This window comes from Alexandromys fortis, unplaced genomic scaffold, assembly GCF_014885135.2.
Source record: "Alexandromys fortis isolate MF-2015 unplaced genomic scaffold, M_Fortis_MF-2015_v1.1 scaffold_96, whole genome shotgun sequence".
Taxonomy (NCBI): Eukaryota; Metazoa; Chordata; class Mammalia; order Rodentia; family Cricetidae; genus Alexandromys; species Alexandromys fortis.
In genome coordinates, this window is record NW_026068053.1 from 5,840,268 (window position 1) to 5,864,288 (window position 24,021).

Consider the following 24,021-nt stretch of genomic DNA (forward strand, 5'->3'; position numbering starts at 1 on the left):
ATGTTTATTCCTAGTTGTAAAGCCTTTTATAGAGTTTGTGTGTTTTATGGCAGTTGTATATCGTGTGTATATTTGTATAACAGTCAACATATATCATCATGTGATCAACTTTGAGGATGCAAGCCAAAAGCTAGGTTGCTAAGCAAAACAGTCCAGTATGCCCCAGCAATAGCTGCAATCCCTGGCTTTGCCTCTGGTTAATTTTCAAGGTTAAATTTCAACTTTCAAAGCTATTCTTTCATACACACAAAACAAATGTAACACATAGTGACCTGGGAAAACAAACTAGTCCTGAAACTGGGCAAAGTCATCCACACTGTCCTGGGCTACTAAACCCTAGCTTTGTCCTCAAATCCAGGTACTGGTGTCAGTAGACCGCCCTGCAGCCCTGTAGGAGGCTGCTTGGCCAGTCCCCTTCCCATGTGCCACTCTGGGTAGCCGGGTAGAGTGAGTCAGACTGTTGGGGCCTGTTCATTATGCTCTGAGTCACCCGAGGGAGCCTTGCCCCGGATCAAGGCGGACTTTAATAGTCCACAAAGCAGGACTAGAAGAAGCCGCAGCCGCAGTTAATCACTAAGGTAGGAGTTGTGTGAGGCTCTCACACCCCCAGGTTCCCAGAACAGACAACTGCTCTGCGGAGCCGGAGGGAGAGGCCCCGCGGGAGAAGGCAGATCCCGCAGATCCCGCCAAAGGAAAGGCAAGAGCCCGGGAGCTGGCGAGGACGCCGACCAGCAGGTAGGGTCAGCCAAGGGGCTGCAGGGTCACGTGGGTCTAAGCCTGGGCAGCCCGCCTCGGGCGAGGCTAGCAGAGCGCAGGCGTATTCTGGGTCCCGCGCCTGCTTCCGGGTGGGCGTGTTTCCCGGGCAGGCCTAGGCCCCTGACACTGCTGCCACCCCAAACCCTGGGCTTTGATGCCTGGCAGCGGGCGCTGGAGCTTTTTACATCCGCGAAAGAATAAGCTGCGGGTGCAGAAAAAAATGCTAGGGAGTGACCTGCTAGGAGCCAGGAATTTTCGTGGAGCCTCAAGCTAGTTTGGGGTGTTGGGCTCATCCCACGCTGGGTGGAAAAGAAAAGTTCCCTCTGTTCCTCATTTACTGCCAATACCCTTCTCCTTCCTCTCTCCCACCTCACACAGTTTTCCACTGAACCGCCCCCCCCAACATTTTCTTACCTTCCCTTTATCTTTCTTTCATTGACTGCTTCTTGTCAACATAAAACAAAGCTGCTTCATCCCGCCCCACCCCCCACCCCGCATTCGCCCTGCCTGTGTAATGTTCTTCAGCTGAGCTCCCCACTTTCTAGATTCTCTTCAGCTCTCAGGCACCTGCCCTACAGCCGTGCATTGCAGGCCCAGACTGCCTTGGAGAGCTTTTTGTCCCATGTCAAGGCTGTGTGTCCACCTATGCTGGGATGGTGGACCACGCAGACATACGCTCCAGGTTCTCTTAATCAGCTGTTTCCGAGGTCACGATTTCATTTTATTTTCTCCCTCCCTCCCTCCCTCCCTCCCTCCCTCCCTCTCATACACAACCTTCAACCCTCTCATACACAACCTTCAAACATTGGACATCCCCTAGAATAAGGTGGATTTCTCTTTGAAAATTTCACCTGTTAACAAAGGCTGGAGTCAGGATGCCCAAAGCCTCTAATGCTTGTTCTGGAATGTTCATCTGTTTTTTGCCCTACATTTTCAAACTGCAGCGGCTGCCACCTTACAGCTTCGGATGACTTGATAGTTCCCACACTTCTCAAATGGAACACCTTCCCCATTCCAAGCTAGTTCTTCATAGGTACTTCCTATGCCTCTTGACCTAAATATGCATTTTTGCAGGGAGCTTTACACTGATTCTTGCTTCCTCCCTCTTTCCTAATTTGCAACAACCACTCTACCTGAAAATACCTACTTCTCCAGTCAGGGCCTCATCTATATCAACAGTCAATGGTCCAAGATAGTGGCCTACTCACAGACACCCTAGCCTCTTTATATACCAAATAGTGAGCTGTGTCATTTTCCTAAGGCCTGATATCTACATATAACACTTTGTTAGAAGTGTTTGTCTTCTAGCCCCTAGCTCATGTTTAGACTCATCAATTCAGCAGAAGAGACCCATCTTATCTCCCCCTGGTATCTCACAGGATTCCAAACAGACCAGTCCCCAGAATGCCACACAAACATGATCTGCCTACTTTTGTTTGTGTGTGTGTGTGTCTGCCAGTTTCTCAGACTGAAATTCCCCCTTAGTACCCCTCCAGAATTCCTGCTCACATTTTCAGAGGCAGCTTCTTTGAGATGACTACATGGGATTTTATTAGAAATCAGCTCCACTACTGGTGGGATTCCTTGGCACAGAAGCCTTGACAAATTATCTGCTTCAGAGATCAGGCATTTCAGTGTTTCTGTGGTCAGGGATTTGACAACTATTTTTTCTCTTCTCCTCTCCTGACATTTGTCGATTTTTGTTGACCCTTGCAGATCTGTGTCTGAGACATGGGATCTGAGGACCTGAAAGAATGGGGCAGACTACAGTCTAATACAGACAACTTTAATTATGTGTGTATCGTGAATAAGAGTATACTTTTATACATGAATGCAACAAAGAAAGCAACGATTCGAGGAAGGTTGTTCAGTAAACATGATCATAAAAAAATGTAAATAAGTGCCAGCAAGCACACACTAAATATTAACAGAACTTTCTCAAGACAGACCAATTGAAACACAGTTACCTGGCATGCACTATAGATTATTTCTGAGAAACCAGGAAAGCAAGGCAGAGACCATATCTAGATTCAGAGTACACTGAAGACTGCAGTCAGCTTGTCCTGCCATCAGATTGGGTCCTATAGCTACGTTCCGACATCCACCAAGAATTAACATGCCCTATAAATGGAATGTAAATATTTAACTGAGAAGCCAAGATATCACATCCAAGAACAATCCAGGGGAAAACTGCTCTTGAGGTAAAAGGCCCTCTTCCTTTCCTTCTGGAGCCTCTCTTACAGTTCCTGGGGCATTGTTCCCCATGGGTCGTTCTTTTGTCTTGTTCTGACAAACATGAAAGGAGACGACAGCACAAATGCTCTCTGAATGTTTGCATTTTGGAGATTGTGGAGAAATGAAGTGTTTCATACTCCCAGCAAAAGAATGGTGTCACACACTCAGAAGCAGGGAGCTTGGTTTTCAGGGTGTCACTTCTGTGAATCCTCTGGACAGTATTTAATTGTCCTTGTTCTTATTTCTTCACTTGTAAAAATGAAAATTAACTGAATACTAATTCATTTATGTGCCAGTCTAGTTGCAGAATGAACCCTAAAGGTATTATTTAGTATTTTACTGAAAATAATTTCACTTTAGATTTACTAGGCAAAGTCCATTTTGCTTGACCTTCCAACTTTCTCAAAAGCTTCTTGTGTAACTAAGATTGAGACAAGAAAACAAGGACAGAGTCATATTTTCACATAGCTCCTGTTCTAGATTAACTTTTGTAGTAAGTAGGACCATGCTTTACGTGTATGTGTGTGTATACATGCGCACACGTGTGCATACAAGTGTGTTTACACATGCCAGTGGGTGTGTGCATGTGAGCCATTTACATGTGTGTGTCATCATGTGCTCACCAAACTGTGGTATGCTGTTGCCTACTACCTACGTGCTAAAAAGGAATGGGGTCAAGGAAGTGAGATGAAGGAAGAAGGCGTGAAAGGAACTAGAATTAAGAGTTTGCAATTAGGAGCAATTACATGTAAAGTAGTTGTGTTTTATGCAGTAGTTTAGTTTATTCTGTTGGCCTGGTCAGACAAGGTGAAACATGCACTACACACACACACACACACACACACACACACATGCACACACCCCAAGGTTTTATCTTAAGGTAGGATCAAATCAGAATTTGGTCATGTTTTATCAGACTTTATTTTCCTTTTCTTAGAGTTTCTTTGGTGCCACCTTCTGGTTGATGAAATTTGTGCAATTTGTTTAGGCCTCTATCTTCTGAAATGTCAAGTGCAAGGTGAGGCTGTGAGGACAAATGTTGCCTGAAGACGAGGTAGATCCTGTTCTACTGCGGCTTCTCTTAAAACATGCCTGGATGGGGGGAGTTTATACAAAAACTTGAGCAAAATTCCCAAGTCTGAGCCATAAGTTCCCCACTTTTTATTGTGTCTGAGAGATACAAGTGACCATCAAGTCCTTGGACCTCAATAAAGTATGAGTGCAAAGCTACTGTATGTGACGTTCTGAGTTCATGATCTGTCTATACAGGGAAATGAACATGTGCATGGCCATATGCTCTAGGTAAAGTTTCTAGTGTTTGCCATATTGGTTTTTGTTGTTGTTGTTGTTGTTAATTTCCAAATTATAACATAATCTTCTTGTGGGGTTTAAAAGTTCCAGTTAGAATTTTATGTGCATATGGGAGAAAAGATAGCATATTAAAAAAAAAAAAACAGTTTGTAGGTGTAGAGAGAAGTTTCTGTCCCACCCAATCCTGTAGTCATTAAGTCCCAAATAAACACACAAAGGCTTATATTAAGTACTAACTGTTTGGCCTTTTAGCTCAGACTTATTATTAACTAGCTCTTACAACTTAAATTAACCCACAGTTTTTACCTATGTGGCTTGGTACTTTTTCCCAGTAAGGCATTTCCATCTTTCTTCTTCACATCTGACTGGTGACTGTGTCTCTGCCTTTCGTTTTCCCAAAATTCTCCTAGCCTGTTTGCTCTGCCTATACTTCCTGCCTGGCTACGTGCCAATCAGCATTTTATCAACCAATATGAGTGACAAATCTTTAGAATGTACAAGAGCATTATCCCACAGCATATAGGGCCATAGTGACTAACTTGGTGAGATTTAAATCTTCTAAAACTTACTAGCCAGGGTCATCATAAAGTTTAATAGAAATACACACAATGCATATAAAATTATTGTGAAAGACAATAATTTAAAATTACAATAACTAATAACAGCAACTACTAATAATGATCATGTGACATTTTGGTACAATCATAATGATTAATAATGAAGGATTAATCACAATGATAATAATGATATAAGTAATATTACTTTTATCACTTGAAGCAAGATTCATGCTTACGTTGTCTCTTATTTTCTTGGTGTTTATTTGTGGTGCTAGATGTGCTTTGGGGGAAGGGTTTTGAAGTCAAACCCTCTTTTTACTTACAATTTGAGATAGCATATCTCTGAATTGTCTTGGCTGCTATTGAACTTAATCTGTAGCCCAGACTGTCATTGAACTTGTGATCATTATGTTTGTCTCAGTTTCCCGTGTAAGTGAGACAACAGGACTGTGCTGCTAGGCCAGACCTAGACTGGGGTATTAGTATTTGCAGAGGCAGGATAATAGGGCTCAACTGGGTAGCCACATTTCAATGATGGCTTTGGTGTTCTTGGGCATACGTGGGTATAAAATTGGCTGGAGGCAGTTAATTTACATTTCAAAGGGCGAAGATCTTAATAATGACAAGGTTTCTAAAGTCAAAGCTTTGGGAGGAAGGAAGTCAGGGCTCTAAGCAGGAGGATCTTTGCATATTTGGCCAAGTTTAGCTTTATTTCTTTTTAGTGAAGCTGAGGGAAAGGCATTCTGGCCAGGACAGATCCAAAGTCATTGCTTCTAGGTGCGGGTTTCATGTGAAATAAACCCTCTCCCCACACACCCTCTTTGCAGGTTGCCACACTAGTCTCAATAGATCTTGTGGAAAGTGTTTTATATTTTTGGAGTCACACTGATTCGCATAAATTTTTCATCTTCAACAGTCCACATTTCAGGTTATACTATCCTAAACAGAGCCTCCAAAACTGGTAAATTTTTATCCTCCCAGTTTTTACTTTTCATGGTAACAGAAGTACACCATGCATCTGCAGAAAATTAGTTATTATTCTTAGAAATTTTTAAAATGATTATATTAAAGACATCAAAGTGAAAGAGGAAATAGCAGTGTTCTCTTGTTTTGTTTGTGTGTGATGACTAGGGATGACAGGCTCTGGAATCCAGGAGTTCCAGTCTCTAATGACTCAGTGGAGATCCAGAAGGGTCATCCACGTCCTGCTCAGCCTTCCAGTCCCTCCCTCCTTGAGGCAATTCCTGTATTAACCTCATTTTATTGGGGTCAAAGGGGCGATGCTGAGAACAGTGGCTGGAAGTGTACCCCAAAGGCTACTTAATGAGGGACTTACTGTTAAAGGGAGGAATTAAACAATTTTGGAGGTTGTTTGAGCCCCTTTCTTGGAGAGTCCTATGTTCGTGAGCTACATGAACATGGGTTACATTTGTATATAGGCAGGGGGGATATTTGACTTTGATTTCATATTGGTTGTATACTGTTTTTGTTAGACAAGCATTGATGGAGGCAGTGTGGAAGTGAATGGAAGAAGATGGACATCTTCAGGACCAGAAGTTCTTTAATTAGAACAGCTGAAGTGCTGCAGTCTTTCTGCAGAAGTGAAACTGTGTGTGTGAATGTAGCAGCAGTGGTTAGGGTTTTATCAGATGGAAAAGCAGAAACTTTGGTGATGGAAGATTCTGTCTGCATGTCTGGAAGTGGTGATGCCACCAGATTTGGTGTGTGGATCTCCTCAACAAAGGCTTCCACAGGTGTGGCCAGTCAAGTCAGCTTCCCTGTCCAGAGCTTTTCAGTCCACCTGAGGCTCTTAGGCCACTAACCCTTCAATTTTCTTACAGGCTTATGACTGCACAGGACACAAATTCATCATCTCCACGTCCAAGAGGTCCAAATTCAGCAGTTGTACAGCAGAGCCTGGTACCCTGCTCTCACCAAGGCCCCCAGGGAGAATTTTGGATTTGTTTTCTTTTACCAACTTCTTGAGGTGGCCACATTGGTGGCCTGCCATCACAGGGCCCTCTGCCTGCATCTCTGTTTCTTACCCTGACCTTCCTACTTCTCTCTGTTATAAGAGCATTTGCAAGTTTATTACACTTTCCTTAATACTGTAGGTTAATGTATATGTCTAAAATCCTTAATTAAATACCACAGTAATGTACTTACTGCTAAGTAATATAATAAAATAGCATTTATAGGGTTTAGGGGTAGGACTCGGTATCTCTGAGGTACAGACTGATATTTTATCTGATTTGCCTAGTGTCCCCTGATGGAGGCCCTGGCATCCATGTGACTACATAAATCCTCTGTTGATGTACCTCTGTTCTGTGCCTTCGGTCTAGACCTCTCAAATGGATGACCTCTGTGAAGCCAATGGCTCTTTTGCCATCAGCCTCTTGAAAGTATTGGGTGAAGAAGACAAGTCACAAAACCTGTTTTTCTGTCCCTTGAGTGTCTCCTCTGCCCTGGCCATGGTCTACTTGGGAGCCAAAGGAAACACTGCAGCCCAAATGTCCCAGGTATGCTTACTGGAAGTTGCAGGAAGGAGTGCATGGCAGACAAACAGCAGGTTGGTTTTGGCTCCCTACACCAGGGGTTCTTTCTGTATCCTCAGCCAGAGGGTAGAAGTCAGTGGCTGATGGTGGAGGGGAGACTCTATACTGTTTCAGATATGGACCAGCACAGGAGCAAGGCAGTCATGTGGAACCAGTCATCTCCACAGTTTACAGGAGACCCACACAAAGGAACATGATGCACCCCATCTTTGTTATCTTTCTAGTTTTTGAAGCATTATGTCTTAAAGAGTCATGCGATCAAACCGGATTCTCTGAATGTGGCTGACAAGAGGGGCTGACTGAGAAGCCATTGATAAAGGCACTTGGACTTGTTCTACTGTTGTCTAATTTCTATGCTGTGCATCGATCCTGGGTTATCACATGATGCCTTACTAGGATGAATGATTCCTGCAGACCAAGGACCCTCACCCAAAGAGGGCATTTTTGCTTCCCCAGAGACACGTCCTCAGTGCTTTTGTTCTCAGAGCAGAGAGGTGCTACTGACATCTAGTGGGTAGAGGCCACAAATGCTGCCAATGTCCTCTAAAGCACTGGGCAGCCCCATCACAGCTTCAGATGACAAACATGCTGGCTTGTAAACCTACTGAGACAATCACCCTGACTCCTTGTACTATAGGAACATGTCACATTGCCATCCCTTAGCTGGGTTTGTGTGCAGAAGGGGAGATAATGACCGTGTTCAATAGTCTATTTATTCTATTCCTAGGTACTTGGCTTGAACGAAGGTAGAGATGTTCACAAAGGTTTCCAGACCCTCCTCTCAGAGGTTAACAAAACTGGCACCCAGTACTTGCTAAAAAGCGCCTGCCGACTTTTTGGAGAAGAATCATTTGATTTCCTTTCGGTATGTTGTACTCAGACATTGAGGAAAAGAAGTTGAAAACGATAAAAATGACGAAAATTGAAGAAAAGCAGGCAGCAAAGTTTAATGGTCTCTCCATAGAAATGTGCTTAGAATTATTCTTGTGACACTGTTATTGTGGGGTTTAGGACTGCTTTTGAATTATGTCCTCTCAAGTTCTTTACACCCTGATAGGTATTCTCACTCTTTCTCTCCTCCCCTTGAGTGACCATGTCATACACCATGTTATATAGAGCCCCTCCCCATCCTACCTGTGCTTTTGGGGCTGAGTATTGTTGAGACAAACTTTCAAGGTTTCTAAGATCTACTCTGTCTTCTAAATCACCACTGTTAAATGAATTCTGATGGGTTGGTTGTAGGCTGTGGCTTCCACATTATTTTAGATTGCTTTTAATGGGTCTTTTTGTGCCTGCATTGGTTATTTATAGTCTCACAAACTCAACCACTGAAAAAATAGTCTAAGATAAAAATGTCTTCGTGCTTGAGCACATAATCCCAAATTCACAGTCCACTAAAACGAGTGAGGTCTGACAGTCATGTCGCATAATGTGCAGACTGTCACTGACCTGAAATTAGGGAAATGAATGGTGCAAGCTTGACCATTTTATTGGCTGAAAGTTCTGAGTGTTCCTACATGAGGCTCAGGAGGACGCTGTCCTGGCTATGGTAAATTCTGTCCCTGTTGGCTTGCTGATTTAGTCTTATCTATCACTGGAGATGACTCTGGATCCCACGGTTCTTCTAATGAAGTCATGTTCACTTTGAACATCAGCTTTACATATTGGTGGCACAATAACCCATAGTGTACATTTCTACTGTATATGGGCTCTAAAACATTTTAGGTATTGAACAGAGAGTGAAGTTAATCGCTACATATGTATCTGAAAACACATTTTTGTAGGGAAGTTATCTGAGTTATACTGTGTTAGGGAATCTCCTAATTTAACTTTTACTTATGTTTGACTTTGCTGATATAAGCGAACATACATAGAGGTTCACATACACAAATGCATTCATTCATATACATATATTTAATGAGGATCCATGATCCCCATTATCTTTTGTTACTTCCAAGTACCTTTCCTTGTTCCCTATAATCCAACGGTTGCTCTCAACCTTCCTAATGCTGCGACCCTTTCAAACAGTTCCTCATGTTGTAGTGACCCCCAACTATGAAAGTATTTTCATTGCTACTTCATTTGCTACTGTTATGAATCATAATGTAAATAATTTTGGAAACAGGTTTGATAAAGAGTTTGAGAACTGCCCAATCATTATGTTCCAGACATAAACATTCTGGTTACTTCCTTGTCTACTTTTAAGTTTACATTCTAGTTCTTTATAGTGTAATCAGTAGAAAAGTGTGAGTGCCTGCCAGGTGGGAAAACAGAAAATCAAACAAAGTCATCTTGGCATGTCTGCAAGAGAAATATCTGTGCTTTGTGTATGGATAACAACAGTCCTAACTTGGCTTAAATGTCTTTGTGTACAGGGTATCTGTTATCAGGCCATGGGCCACCCATTGTGTATAGGGTATTCTGCTAACAGGACATGGGCCATCCATTGTGTACAGCGTGTCCTCTTAACAGGCGACATGCCACCCAGCCAGGTGCATCTTTTCTCCTGGCATCCAGTATTTCTCTCAACATTGGGCAGTGTAGGAGACCCACATCTTTTTTGAGAATTGTATGAATACATCTTGAAATACAGCATCACCTCCACAGACCCTTATGCTAGAAAAATGTTAAGAAAAAACATTTGTTCCCCCAACTGTGAGAAACTTAGCTGAATAGGCTCCAACCCCTGTTTATGCCCATAGACCTTCAAGGATTCCTGCCAGAAGTTCTATCAGGCAGAGCTGGAAGAGCTGTCCTTTGCTGAGAACACTGAAGAGTGCAGGAAACACATCAACAACTGGGTGATGGAAAAGACTGAAGGTAGGAGGCTTTGATTTAGGTGGACTTTGGAGTTAGGAGGGACAGTGAGCTCTGTGGAAGATGGGGCTGGGCCCTCCATGGTGTTCTTCCTGTGGCCTGGTTCTCAGAGCTATAATGATGTGTATGCTGGACTTTCCTTGGGACTATCAGATTGTAACATTTAAAAAGTAACCCAATGTTGAGTCTCAGACTGCTTCCCTTAAAACTGTGCTGAGAAGTCCCTGGTAAATGCTTCCTTTGGGGTCCCTGGTAATGTTCTGCTGTTCTCTGAAACAGAAGTATCGTCTTGGGATGAAGTTTAGATGGTGTATCAGTTAGAGTTGGCCCGTTCCCTACCTGTTTGAATCTGAGCAGTTCATCAGTTCACCTGCAGCCTTCATCCTTCTCTTAATGTGACCATGGTGGCCTCATCCTCCTCCTAACATAACCAGGGGACCAGAGTTGTTTCAGAACATGACTCTTTTTCAAATTTGCTCTAGAATCTTGTTGTCTTGTTACTATTTGGCTTACAACATTCACAAACCTCCTCATGAAATATTCTGGCCTGCTCTTGACTTGAATGTTGAGTAAAAGAGGGTGCCCTAAATAACAAGAAAGAAACCTAGAGACTTCTAAGATGTGGGGGAATTAAAAGTCATTTATTTGTTCAAGTGACAATCTAGAACCTAGCATCTAATACATTTAATTGATATGATACTCTCACCATATTTGAATTAGCAGTGGTTCCCTGATTATACTAACACTGGTCAGACCTTAAGCCCAGGAAGGAAGAGCCCCCCTACCATAGCTCATGCATCATCACCTAGTGGGCTCTAGCATGTCCGTGGATGAGATAACAGTACGTCAGCAGAGGCAGTCTCAGAAGGTTGCCTTTCGTGTACCATCACTTCTCTTTATCTCTTCACATCCTCCATGTAGGCACCCCTGTATGCTTTTCCAGAATAGTAGAGCTGAAGGCTGTCTTTAAGATCATCTTGTCATTGGACATGGAACTTGAGCCCTTTATCCTGTTTCCATAATTTCTTTCTCTGGCTTACTTTTTGGATAGCCTTCCTTCCTTTATATATACCTACATATACCTATACACACACACACACGCACACATGCACATATATACCCACACATCTATATACATAAATGTGTATGAATATATACCTTTATATTACAAGTGTATATTTCTGATCTTTTGGAAACCTCTGATTATATAAACGTGATTTGGAAATTAGTACTAAGTAGTGATTCTTAACCAGGACTGGATTTACCTTCCAATTGTCACTTGACAGTAACTGAGGGTATTTGTGGCAATTGAAATTGAATCAGGCATCACTAACTAACTCCTTTACCTTGCACAGTGAAGTTGTACCCAACCAAGAAGTAATCCAAGTAAAATGTCCATAGTAATGTAACTGTGATCTTGTAGTGCTAAGACCAAGAGGGCATTGTTGGAATCAAAGATATTGGCTTATTTTCTTAGTGTAGCCAACTGCTACCTCTGTGAATTGAGCAGAAGTTCAGGGAAATGCTCTCATCCTGAACTGATAGACACGCAAACTCAAGGCTAAGCCATAGCAGCCACACATGCTTTCAAACTTCTCTCTACACAGGGCATGTTCACACATACCTGATACATCAGCACTACTGAGGCTGAAGAAGGAAGGCTGTGTGTTTGTTGGTAGCTTCTGCTGTGTAGCAAGGTTGAGGCCAGGCTAGGGATGCAAAAGACTTATGAGGAGCAGAAAACATGGTTATTGTTTAAGGACAAATGATGCATTAGACAGGACTGAAGCCTAGTTCTCTACCTAATCTGGCCTTTAAATTTTATGTCAGGATAATTGATTATAGGAGAGTGCTTATCACTACCCTTATCTCCAACTCACAATAGACTTTTCATACAGACATCTTCTTCTTCTTTTAAACATTTTTTACATTCTCTACAGGTAAAATTTCAGAAGTTCTCAGTCCTGGAACAGTCTCCTCACTGACTAAGCTCGTTCTCGTGAATGCCATGTATTTCAAAGGAAAGTGGAAGGCTCAATTTGACAGAAAGTACACAAGGGGCATGCCATTTAAAACTAACCAGGTAGGGCAGTATTTTCCAATGTATTGTTATTTTTTTATAAGTAGTAAGCTGGAAAGATGGCGGATGAGAAAAGGAACAGTTTGTTTTACACTTGATTCTTATTCTATTTCTGAATTAAACTAATACCTCTTCTATATCTGTAATTAGAGGTAGAAAGAGAAACTAGAACAATGTGTACACTGGTAGTTATCTTTTTTCTTTACTCATCTTTGGTCAATTTCTCTTATCTTAAATATGGAATGGAATTTGACTTCTGTCAGTTTAACAATAGCAGGCTACACAAATGTGTGATTTTACCTAGTGATACCTCATCCAATGAACATAAGCCCATTCAACACTGCAATGGGCTAAGGAAGATTTTACATTTAACAGACTAAGTGCACAGAAATAATGATCATCTTATACTCTTCTGAGTCCCGAGAGTTGGATATAAGTTGTTTGTAGTAAATTATATTTATCATTTTAGAAATTTATTCTAATTTTAATTTCAATTTCATTTTCATCAGGAGAAAAAAACAGTGCAGATGATGTTCAAGCATGCTAAGTTTATGATGGGGCATGTGGATGAGGTGAACATGCAGGTCCTGGTTTTGCCCTATGCAGAGGAGGAGCTGTGCATGGTTGTTCTGCTTCCTGATGAGAACACTGATCTGGCTGTGGTGAGTCCTGGGCACCAAGTGTCTGTGCATTGCCAGTTGAGCTCATTTTCCAAGTCCATCTCTCGGCTGCGTTTGCAGAGTTTCCAGCTAAGATTATTCTAAGTCGTGCTGGATGAGCATGCAGGTGTTCCCTTCAGTGAACATGTGTATGCACTTTTTTTCATGTTTGTCCAGAAGTAGACAAGTTTTGATGATGTTAGGATGAGAATGTTCCAAAAATATAACAGCATTTTTTTTTAAATTTAGGAGGGTGAGTCTAGTTGATAGCCCAATCATTCTTTAGCAAAGATCCTGGAAAAAGGATAGCATTGGATAGTGGCAGAGTTTCCCGCATATTAACGTGCTTAGGAACACCATGGGTAATAGTTTCAGTAATGCAGGTTGTAATTCAGCTTGAGATTTTTTTTTTTTTTTTTTTTTTTTTTTTTTTTTTTTGGTTTTTCGAGACAGGGTTTCTCTGTGGTTTTGGAGCCTGTCTGTCCTGGAACTAGCTCTTGTAGACCAGGCTGGTCTCGAACTCACAGAGATCCGCCTGCCTCTGCCTCCCAAGTGCTGGGATTTCAGCTTGAGATTTTGCATTTCTAACAAGTTTTCAGATGAGGCAAGTGCAGTTGACTCATGGAACACACCTTGAACACAAAGACCTAAAGTATGGATCTGCAGTTTAATTTAATCCTCTTTATGACAGCAAAGGAACAAAATACATGAAGTAGAGACTTACAAAGTAGAAGGTGAATGAACAGGAGTGTTCTGGTAAGTCAGCTGTCTGCTGGCAAAGCTTTTGCCCACCATGGGAGGGCACAGGATAGATGGTAAGGACACTTGATTTCCTTTTTTTTCTATGTAATCAGAAAGCTATTGACATATGTCAAGAATGAGAACTACCGTGGCCCTGTGAGAAGAAATTGAGAAAATTCTAGGAATAGAAACAACGTCAAATGGCTGTCACTCCTCACTAAGTAAAGGGATGAAGAAATGCAAGTGAAAGTAGCCTACTGTCCTCCTAATTTTAAAAATTGACCCTTTGTCATTTCAGGTAGAAAAAGCACTTACCTATGAGAAATTCAGAGCTTGGACAAACCCAGAAAACATGACAGAAAGTAAAGTCCAAGTTTATTTCCCCAGATTAAAGCTGGAGGAGAGTTATGACCTGGAATCTTTTCTTCAGAGTTTGGGAATGACAGATGCCTTTGAAGAAGCAAAGGCGGACTTTTCTGGAATGGCAACTCAAAAGAATGTGCCCGTGTCCAAGGTTGCCCACAAGTGCTTTGTTGAGGTCAACGAGGAAGGCACAGAAGCAGCGGCGACCACCGCCGTGATCAGGAATGCCCGGAGCATTAGAGTAGAACCAAGATTTTGTGCTGACCACCCATTCCTTTTCTTCATCTGGCACCACAAAACCAGCAGCATCCTGTTCTGTGGCAGGTTCTCTTCTCCATAAAGGCATTATCGTGGGCTGAGGGTGTATCTCAGTTGGTAGAGCGCTTGCATAGCAAGCACCATCCCCTGGGTTCAACCCTAAGTACCCTATAAAAACAGGCATGATGGTGCCTCCCTGCTGTTCTAGCATTAGGGAGGTACAGGGCAGGGGGATCAGTTCAAAAGTCATCCTCAGCTACATAGAAAACTTGAGGCTAGCCTTTTGATACCTGTTTCAAAAAGACAAGAAAGTGTAACGTGTGATTGCTTTACACATAATTTTTTGCCACATGCCAGAATTAAAATCCTATGTTTCCAGATTTGGCAAGGTGGTTTCACTGCACAAACAAAGAGTATACTTACTAGTTGGTGAATATCTTTGCTGATAGCTCCAATGCCATGTGTGGGGAGTTTGGAGCTGAGAAGGTTTGTAGTGTCTAAGTAGCTTCTGATTGTCTCCAGCCTTATTCAAAACCCAGCTCCCAAAGTGCTATCCCACACTGCTAACATCTCCTCCACTGCCAGTCTTATCAGGCAATGCCAGTTGAAGGTCCCCATTACATCTATAGAATAACAAGAACTTGTCCCCTGTCTCACAAGAAGCTGAGACAATCTCTCATTCCATCAGTGTTACTGAACAGTCCTGTATGTCCACCATTTAGACAACTCTTCCCACAAGTTTCAAGTAGAAGTTCAAGGCTTCGGCCTGGAGAGATGGCTCCGTGGTTCAGCACACTGACTGCTCTTACAGAGGACCCAGGTTCAATTCCCACCACCCACATGGCAGCTCTCACAGCTGTCTATAACTCTAGTTCCAGGGGATCTGACACCCTCACAACAATGCACATAAAATGAAATAAATTTAAAGAAAAGAAGAAATAATTTCAGTAAGTAAGTGATGGAGGAACGTCATTGGTTAAGTAATAAAGAAACTGCTTGGCCTCATAGGTTAAAATATAGGTGGGAGGAGTAAACAGAACAGAATGCTGGGAGGAAGAGGAAGTGAGCTCAGAGGCCATGCTCCCCTCTCCCTGGCAGACACGATGAAGCAAGTCGCCAGGTCAGACATGCTGAATCTTTCCTGGTAAGACCGGTGCTTATTAGAGATGGGTTGATTGGGATATCAGAATTAGCCAGTAAGGGTTAGAGCTAATGGGCCAAGCAGTGTTTAAAAGAATACAGTTTGTGTGTTGTTATTTCAGGTATAAAGCTAGCCAGGCAACTGGGAGCTGGGGCAGCAGGGTCCAAGAGGAGTTGGGCGAGGATTAGGGGAATCTCAGCAGAATGCTAAATAATTGAACAGAATAGGAATAACCTATCTCTTTTCAGGAGGTCTTGCCCATACTATGTAGAATTTGAAAAACATAAATATTTTACCTTTGAGCTTTTATGTATAATCTTTAGTACTGTGGAATTCAATTTCTGTAGCAGGCCTTTGCCAGCTCTCTTTGCTTTTGCTTGTTATACTTGGACTCTGAAGTCTTTATTCTCTGCCCTGTTGTCATATGTCAGCTAGAACTAACCGCAGAGGGCAACCGTCTGCACAGTTGTGGACATGGCCATATGATGGGTCTCTGCAAGTTGGTGGTTCAGTGCACATCACATGTTTCAAGGAAAGAAAGACAAATACCAGGTCATTGCATCTGGTGAACTTGATCTGCAGTCCTGAGTGAGGTTGCCACAACAACTGGGCAAGAGCGAGTTTCCTGATAGACGTCCTCAGCATCTGACTTCATGTAAGCAGAGGAAGTGACCCCTAACAATTCATAAGTCAGTAACTAGTTACATGACCTTGAGCAAGTTAGGGAAAGTTCTTTGTGTCCAGTTTTTCCTTTGAAACATGAAAGGGTTTGCCCAGATGATCCCTAAGTGGCTTGTGCCTCTGCCATTCTCTAACAAATGTGCAGCACAAGACTATTTTGGGGCTATATACTTTACTTTCTGCATTGACATTTTTCTTGCTGCTTTATAAGCTTTTGTTATTTCAAAGATGAATTTTGTCGTTAGAAATCCAAGTTGGCTCCAGTGTGCTGTTAAATCGACACCTTTTTCATTTCAGTTAAGGACTTTGATGATAGCTGCCAGCCAGAGCTTGCAAAATAAAACCATGTTTTCTGTTCTAACATTTGTTTCATCTTCATCTTTTGTCAGCCGAAATATTGCTATTTGTCATTTCAACATTTTCCAGCGATACCTCTTTCCTCATTTGGGGCCTTTGAAGTTTCTTGCATCAGAATGAAGACTTTTGCTAATAGATCTCCAGGGCTGCTCCTTGTGTCAGGGAAAGGGGTTAGCAAGCCTCCTTCAGCGCTAAGCAAGTTCTCTAGCTGATCTGTTCTGCTTCCTAATTAGAAAAGTGACATTCAAATAGAGAAAGGAGCAAATTTGGAGACAAAAATCTGCCGCTGGGCTGTGGCTCATTTTGCTTCCCTGGTGCAGTGCTATTAAGAGCGCTGTTACAAAGTGTATGGCTGTTAGACTGCCCTAGCCACCTCTTCACTAGCAGAGGGGCAGCCAGCCAAGAATCAGTTCCCAGATAAAGCCCCAGGAGCTTCAAGCTTTCTGGGCATGAAGGTGGTAAGTGCAGATTCCCCAAACTCCTTCATCTGTGAAAGGTTCACTTGTCTGCTGGGTAATAGGGCTTTTTAGGGGACCAGTAATGAAAGCTGAGATTCTTCCCATGCAACCCATACTATCCTAAGTTTGAGCACAATACAGGGATATTTTTAGAGATAAAAGTTCAGAATCAAGATTGATATAAAACCCAGGTGATAGTGGTGCACACCCTTAATCACAGAACTACAGAGGATTATAAAATGGGAGGAGACATCTCTCAGTCTGATTCTCATTCTGAGGTTTCCTAGAGGCAGGATCACCTTTTCTGGTCTGAGGTCTAGGTAAAAGCCAGTGGTTGGTTGTGTTGTTTCTGGTCTTTAGGTTGAACCAACCCCAGTATCTTTCTCTGAGTTTTTATTATTTGTGCATCACCCAGGGACTCTGATAACTTTGCTATCAAGAATAGAATAAAGGTTGATTTCCTTTCCATAAAGTGGACAGAAAAAAAAAAAAACTATCAATCCTGAGGGCAGTGAACAAAACTGAAAAGAAGTTTTGTCTGCATAGACTATTTAAGATATGTGTGTTGTGCATGTATTATGTATGCATATGTGTACACACAATATATATATATATATGTATATGTATATATGTATATACACACACACAATTAGGATGTTGCAGTTTGGAGGCTAATTTTCTTACGTAGGTCTAGTTCTAGCCCCATGGAACAGTCATTCCTTGTCCTTGCCCACCTTTGGTCAGAACTAACATCTTATGACTAAGAGAAATCCTTGTAATCTATTAATTTAGGAGAATGCCAACTTTCACTAACCCCAATCCTAAGAATGTCATCAGATAACATTTTGGACATGTAAAAAGACTTTTCTCATCTTGCTGTATCTGTCTCTCAGTTATATGTACCAAAATATTTTAAACATGTCTTGATAAATGATTTCTTTATTTTGTAAAACTATACAATTTCATGTAACTGCCTCTACATTGGCTCATAAAATTGAGAAACTTAAATCTATGTTCCCAGACCATGCTCTCAAATACCTTCAGAATAAACTATCTTCATTCTCTTTGAGAAATCTATCATCTTTCTGTCAACATAAGGTAAAGAACCATGCAAAATTCCATAATGCAAATAGAGATAAATTATTAAAAGTGAGTTTACTGGAAAGCTGTAGACATAAATATTTGAGTCGTGATTTGGGAGAATAATCCAAATGCCACTTTTATGATATAGAATCTAAGACTCAGTTTACATGGCTTGCTTGGCACCTTAGCATATGTCCTTATTTATTAGAGCATTTTGTTAAATATTTTCAGAGTGTGCCTATTAGGATAATTATTGTTAGTGGTACACCTGAGCTGGGAGTAGTGAACGAGTGGTATTAGACCTTCATTAAAAAGTTGTTGAGAGCCTGTTGTGTGATGGCATATGTACTAAAAAATGGTAGCATATATCAGTAATCTGAACAATTTACAGGGCAATCCAAAAGAATCGTAATTGTGAAGGAAACACAGTACTTCTGACTGAAACACCTTGGAAACATGAAAAGTTCTCTAGTGAACCATATGTAAAGACTAGACAAGAAATTTCAGCTGAGTCCAGTAATAATAGACCCATTTACTAGGTCTATATGCTTCTATAACTAGCTTATTCTCACATCTGGACTCTTATTTTCTTGTCAGTGACATCTCCTGACCCAACTAAACCAATATTCATAGAGTAAAAGTCTCCATAGGACAAATAGCACATGAACATGGTTTCTCAATGGCCTTACTCTCTGTAATTTTTGATCACTAGAATCATAAAATCAAAGAAGCCACTGAGCTGATAATAAGTATTGATTAGGATAGTTTAAAATATTACTTTAATATTTCTTTCTCTTCTTTTTCTAATAATGGAAAAGCCTGAGGACATTTTACTTCTGTGGTCAAAAATATCATGGGACCACATGAATTCTCACCCTCCAGCTGTGTATATAATGAAATAAACTCTTTTTACCTCTTGTCTTCTGCTCACTGTAGCACATTAAACTTTTCTTATTTCAGAGTTATGTCTGATGTGACCTGGTACTATAACAGGAAGCTGCATAAATCGTCTTGGTAAACAAGACACCAGCTTTTAGCCTGTCTGGGATTTCAATCATCACCATTACCCAACCATTCCCAGGTTTAAGATCAGGACTTGGAGTAACCCACTTTCTCCAGATTTACAAGAAATCATGAACCAAGTTTTGACCCTTCTGACATTTTCAGCCTATTCATTTAGTCCTGGGAAAGTGTCCTTTAAGTATTATATTAATCTTTCTTGGTTTCTTGTTGGTTCTTAGAAGGTAAACTCAGTCTTGGGAGTTCTGAGAAAATATGTGTGTGTGTATGTATTTGTGTGTTGTGCTTGTGTGTGTGTATTTGTTTGTTTTAATTTTATTGGAAAGTTAGGCTTACTAGGAACCAGACAACAATAAAAACAAATTAAAATAATTAATAGAATTGGGTATTGGTGGAGGTTTCTTGTTTGTTTCTCAGATGCCCAGACCTGAAATAACCATACAGAAACTATATTATTATATTATTATAACACTGTTTGGCCTAGTTCTTATATCTTAAATTAACCCATTTCTATTAATCTGTGTTTCATCATGTGGTTGTGGCCTTCCAGTAAGGTTCCATCCAGCGTTCAGTGTCTGTCTCCTGCAGCGGCTACATGGTTTCTCTGTGACTTTCCCTGCTCTCTATATATCTATTCCTCTGGCTATATTCTGTTAAACAATTGGCCAAAAGCAGTTTCTTTATTAACCAATGATAATAAAACATATTCATAACATAGAGCAGAATCCCACATCAATTGGGCAGTCAAAGTTTACTCAAGATTTTTATTTCATCCTCTACTTTTGTGACAATATACTCCTGACTCTATGACTAACTTTTTGCAACATCTCAGGGACCACAGGATGGAAAGAAATGCCTTAAAGATTTGTGGATAAACTCATGTTTCAAAATGTGCCCTAAGTACCTCAAAGTTCAAAGCAATTATTGAAACTTTCACTTCATTTACTATATAAATATTTTTGTTCAAAGAAAAATGGCTATGTGCTGGTTAGTTTTATGTCAGTTGATGCAGATAGAATTATATGAAAAGAAGGAACATCAATGGAGAAAATTGATACAGTTGTCTCTATAAGTTCAGTCTGTGGGGCATTTTGTTAATTGGTGATTGATAGGGAATAATGGTTTTGTACACTGTAAAGATTTGACACTTGTATTGGTTTAATAAAACACTGATTGGGCAGTAGCCAGGCAGGAAGTATAGATGGGGCAACTAGACTAGGAGAATTCTGTGAAGAGGAAAAGAGAGATGTGGTTACTAGCCAGACACAGAGGAGGCAAGATGAGAATGCCTCACTGACTAAAGGTACCAAGGCATGTGACTAAAAATAGGTAAGTATTATGTGTTAATTCAATTTGTAAGAGCTAGTTAATAATAAGCCTGAGCTAATAGGCCAAACAGTTTATAATTAGTGTAAGTTTCTGTGTGTTTCTTTGAGACTGAATGGTTATGGAACTAGGAGGGACAGAAACTTCTCTCTAGAGGTCTGGCCCAGCCCATCTTGGGTGGTGTTACCCCTGGACTGGTAGTCCTGCATTATTTTAAGAAAGCAGGCTAAGCAACTCATGATGAGTAAGATACTAAGCATCACCTCTCCATGGTCTCTGCATGAGTTCCTACCTCCAGAATATTGTTCTGTTTGAGTTACTGTCCTGGCTTCCTTTAGTGATGGACTACAATGTGGAAGTATAAGCCAAATAAACCCTTTCCTCCCCAACTTGCTTTGGTTATGGTGTTTCATCACAACAATAGAAATCCTGTGATAGGCTGATTTAAGAATATTATCTTTCCTAAAGCAAGTGCCTCATACTTGTGTCCTTGGGATTCCTTTTAGACTGGCATATACCTCATTTATATGAGAAGAGAATGAGTTATCAGGGATCTTAGGATATCAGTCTTGAACTTTTAGTCCCATGTCTCAGACCTGGATACACAATCACAGAACAAGAATTTCTGTCTCCATTGCATGCATTGTACTCAGTTTGCTTTTTCCTCTTACAGTGCTCTGAAAAATCTTTCTTCCAATAAATACAGTTTTAAAACTCTGCCCAGGTTCTGTTTCTTCTAGGATAACTCTCTAACTATAGGTGATGATCTATGTGACTGTGCACTTATGCTTATCTATATGCATCCTTTATATGAGCTATATCCTGATGTGACTTACTGTAATTTGCACATGCATACTTGTTTGAGAGATACATGCTGTTGCATCCTATCTACCTTACTAGATCTAACTTTAAATGGTCCATAATGGTAGTCAGTCTTTGGATTTTCAATAAAGTTGCAAGAAAATGTCTTGTAGTTGGGGTTCTATCTTTATGGTATTTCAATTCAGTGTATGGACTTCATGGAAGGTACATTATCAATTTTATGTGCATCTGTACAATTTTATGGTAAGATGGAATGTTGCATCTGAAAAACTGAACCAGATTATTCTTGTTAAGAAATACTGACCTTCAGTATTTTATACATAAGATTCACCTAAATTCACATGTAATTATTTCCCCTATATTATAGAATATCATCTGCTTTACAATATTGAATCTGAAGTTTTGAAATTTCCTGAAGAGGACATTTTCAATCTTCCACTAGTATTTCATATTCTGAATCAATATTCATTAATATTCAACTACTGTGTTACTTTCTAATCCCATAAATAAATTTTAAGAAGAACACAGAAAAAATGGGACTCATGCCAACAAGTAGGACAAGAGCTGCAGTGTAAGCTGCAGTGAGCCAAATGCACTAACTAAGAACATACCCATATATAAGTATACTTTCCTAAATACATAACTGTAACCTGCTCAGTCTATATAATATTACTTGTATGTAACTGTAAAGGATAACTGCTTAGTATTGGATAAGCAGTTGGTGTATTCTTCCCTGGGAAAGATTATTTTTCTTACTCTCAGTATTCTTTAGTTATCCGTATTTGTAGCTGGAGGCCACTTGTTTGTTTCTGGCTGCTCAGCCTTGACATAACCACACAGAAACTGTGTCAATTACATTATTGTTTAGCCTATTAGTTCTAGCTTCTTATTGGCTAGCTCTTACATCTTAATTTAACCCATTTCTATTAATCTGTGTATCACCACATGACTTTGGTTTACCAGCAAGGTTCCAGCTCATCTGTTCCTGGCAGTGGCTACATGGCATCGATCTGGCTCTGCGTTCTTTTTCCCAGCATTCAGTTTACTTTTTCCTGCCTAGCTCTACTCTACCCTACCACATGCCAAGGCTGATTCTTTATTCATTATAAAAGCAACACATATACAGAAAGACTTTCCACACTATATAATGCTTTGTCTAAGGTTGAGGCCCCAGGATCCTCCCCACGCCCATTCATATTAACATGTCTATTGATATCATCTTTGATCAGATCAGCTTATGCTTAGGCAGTCATGTTGGTGAGATTTCATGATTGTAGCTTGTGATGTTCCTATGAGACATAATCTCACAGCAAATTCCCTGTTTGTCTGGTTCTTATCATCTTTTCATCCCCTCTTGCACAATGATCCCTGAGTTTTATGTGCAGAATTTCTATTTGAGATGTATTAGCCGGGACTGGCCTGAGCAATTCTTCATTTTGATAAGTTTTGGTTTTCTATAATGGTCTCTGTTCCAAAGAGAATATTCCTTGATGAGGAGTAAGGACTAATCTTATCTGTGGGTAGAAAAACTGAATATAGTTAGGAATTATAGTTTAGTAAGTTGGCAGTGTAAATTCTCTTCCAAGATCCATGACTTCATTAGTTCTGGGTAGTTGGCTAGGTTTCCAGTACCAAGTGTGATTTCTCTATTGTTAAGTGAGTCTTAAGTACAATTAAAAAGCTGTAGTTACTGCCAAGATATTTATGTCTTGCTGGTCTCTGTGGTGGTTCATAGGCATGACATCTATGCACAATTGGTGGATATTTTCATCCTTTGGAAGCTTGGATGTTGCCTCTGGTACCAAGGAAGCCTGTCTTCAGGGAGAAGACTTTAGGTCAGATCTAGCTAATGGGTGCCTGTGTACCTTCATTGTGTCTTCAGCAATAGGACTTATCTTCCACCTCTGGAAAACAACCAAGGACAGTGACAATAGTCCATAATGTTTTAGAGTTTCTTGGACAATCCTTCTCAACAACTGAAAAGAAGGCTTCTCCTACATGGCGATGGGTTTTTGTAAGATGGTGTATGATACTCAGAGGGAACATTGTCACAGGAACATTTCACTCTTTTAAGTAAAATTTTAGGTATTTTTAGGTAGAAAATTGATCTTGTGGGCCTAATAAATAACAAAAGGGATTTGACTTCAGATGGTAGAACTTCCAAAGGATTGATAGATATGATCACTGCTAGCAACTGATGCTTTTGTAGCATGCTGAAATCTCTCAACCTCTTTCCAAAAACATAAGCAAAATCAACTACTTGAGTTTACTGTGGTTATTTACATATTAATCATGGTTGTCCAAATAGAACATCTTATTTGACTCTGGTCTGCACTGGAAAAAATCATTTATTAATGAAGAATTAGATCTGATACAGAGGTAGATTATAGACCCGCTGACTATAATTCCCCAGTTTTACCATGTTGCAATTTTTCAAACCAAAATTTAAAATATTTTCCACTTAATACCACTTGGTGTCACTGTGAGTCTATATGTAATTGACTAAGGCCAGTCCTATAGTTTAGACAAGTAACAACTTTTTTATTTTAAAGAGATGTTTTCCAAAATAACAGAATGGATCTACTAGAGTTTAACTAACATTCTCACATTTTTCTTCATCAACTTAACAGTGATCAATTTTGGGTTTATTTCAAAAGACAACTTTTCCCAAACAAATAAAAAATTTTAATTAAAAATAAAAAGGTTCAGTTGCTGCATCTAAATCTCTTGACACCTTGTGTGAAAGCAGAGATATCAGGAAGAAACTCTTGAAAAATATTGTCAAGGTTAAATCAATGCAA

At 40.4% G+C, this 24,021-nt stretch overlaps 1 protein-coding gene across 3 annotated transcripts; it reads left to right on the forward strand.

Annotated features, from left to right (window-relative positions):
* Positions 1-313: 313 nt before the first annotated feature.
* Positions 314-17,469, forward strand: Serpinb8 (serpin family B member 8). 3 transcript variants are annotated; one of them, XM_050119778.1, is made up of 8 exons: positions 314-735; positions 6,701-6,779; positions 7,202-7,378; positions 8,142-8,279; positions 10,117-10,234; positions 12,172-12,314; positions 12,821-12,973; positions 14,010-17,469. In XM_050119778.1, the coding sequence occupies exons 2-8, from the start codon at positions 6,705-6,707 to the stop codon at positions 14,412-14,414; spliced, it is 1,209 nt and encodes a 402-aa protein (XP_049975735.1). In that variant the 5' UTR covers positions 314-735; positions 6,701-6,704; the 3' UTR covers positions 14,415-17,469. The 3 variants fall into 3 exon arrangements, with proteins under 3 accessions (XP_049975735.1, XP_049975736.1, XP_049975738.1); XM_050119779.1 differs by lacking the exon at positions 6,701-6,779; XM_050119781.1 differs by lacking the exon at positions 6,701-6,779 and having other exon boundaries at positions 314-578.
* The last annotated feature ends 6,552 nt before the right edge of the window (positions 17,470-24,021 follow it).

Coding starts and splice junctions, on each gene's coding strand:
- Serpinb8 (XM_050119778.1), top strand. CDS start 6,705: ATGACTGCACAGGACACAAATTCATCATCTCCACGTCCAAGAGGTCCA. Junction 8,280..10,116: donor AATCATTTGATTTCCTTTCG/GTATGTTGTACT, acceptor TTATGCCCATAG/ACCTTCAAGGATTCCTGCCA. Junction 10,235..12,171: donor GGTGATGGAAAAGACTGAAG/GTAGGAGGCTTT, acceptor CATTCTCTACAG/GTAAAATTTCAGAAGTTCTC.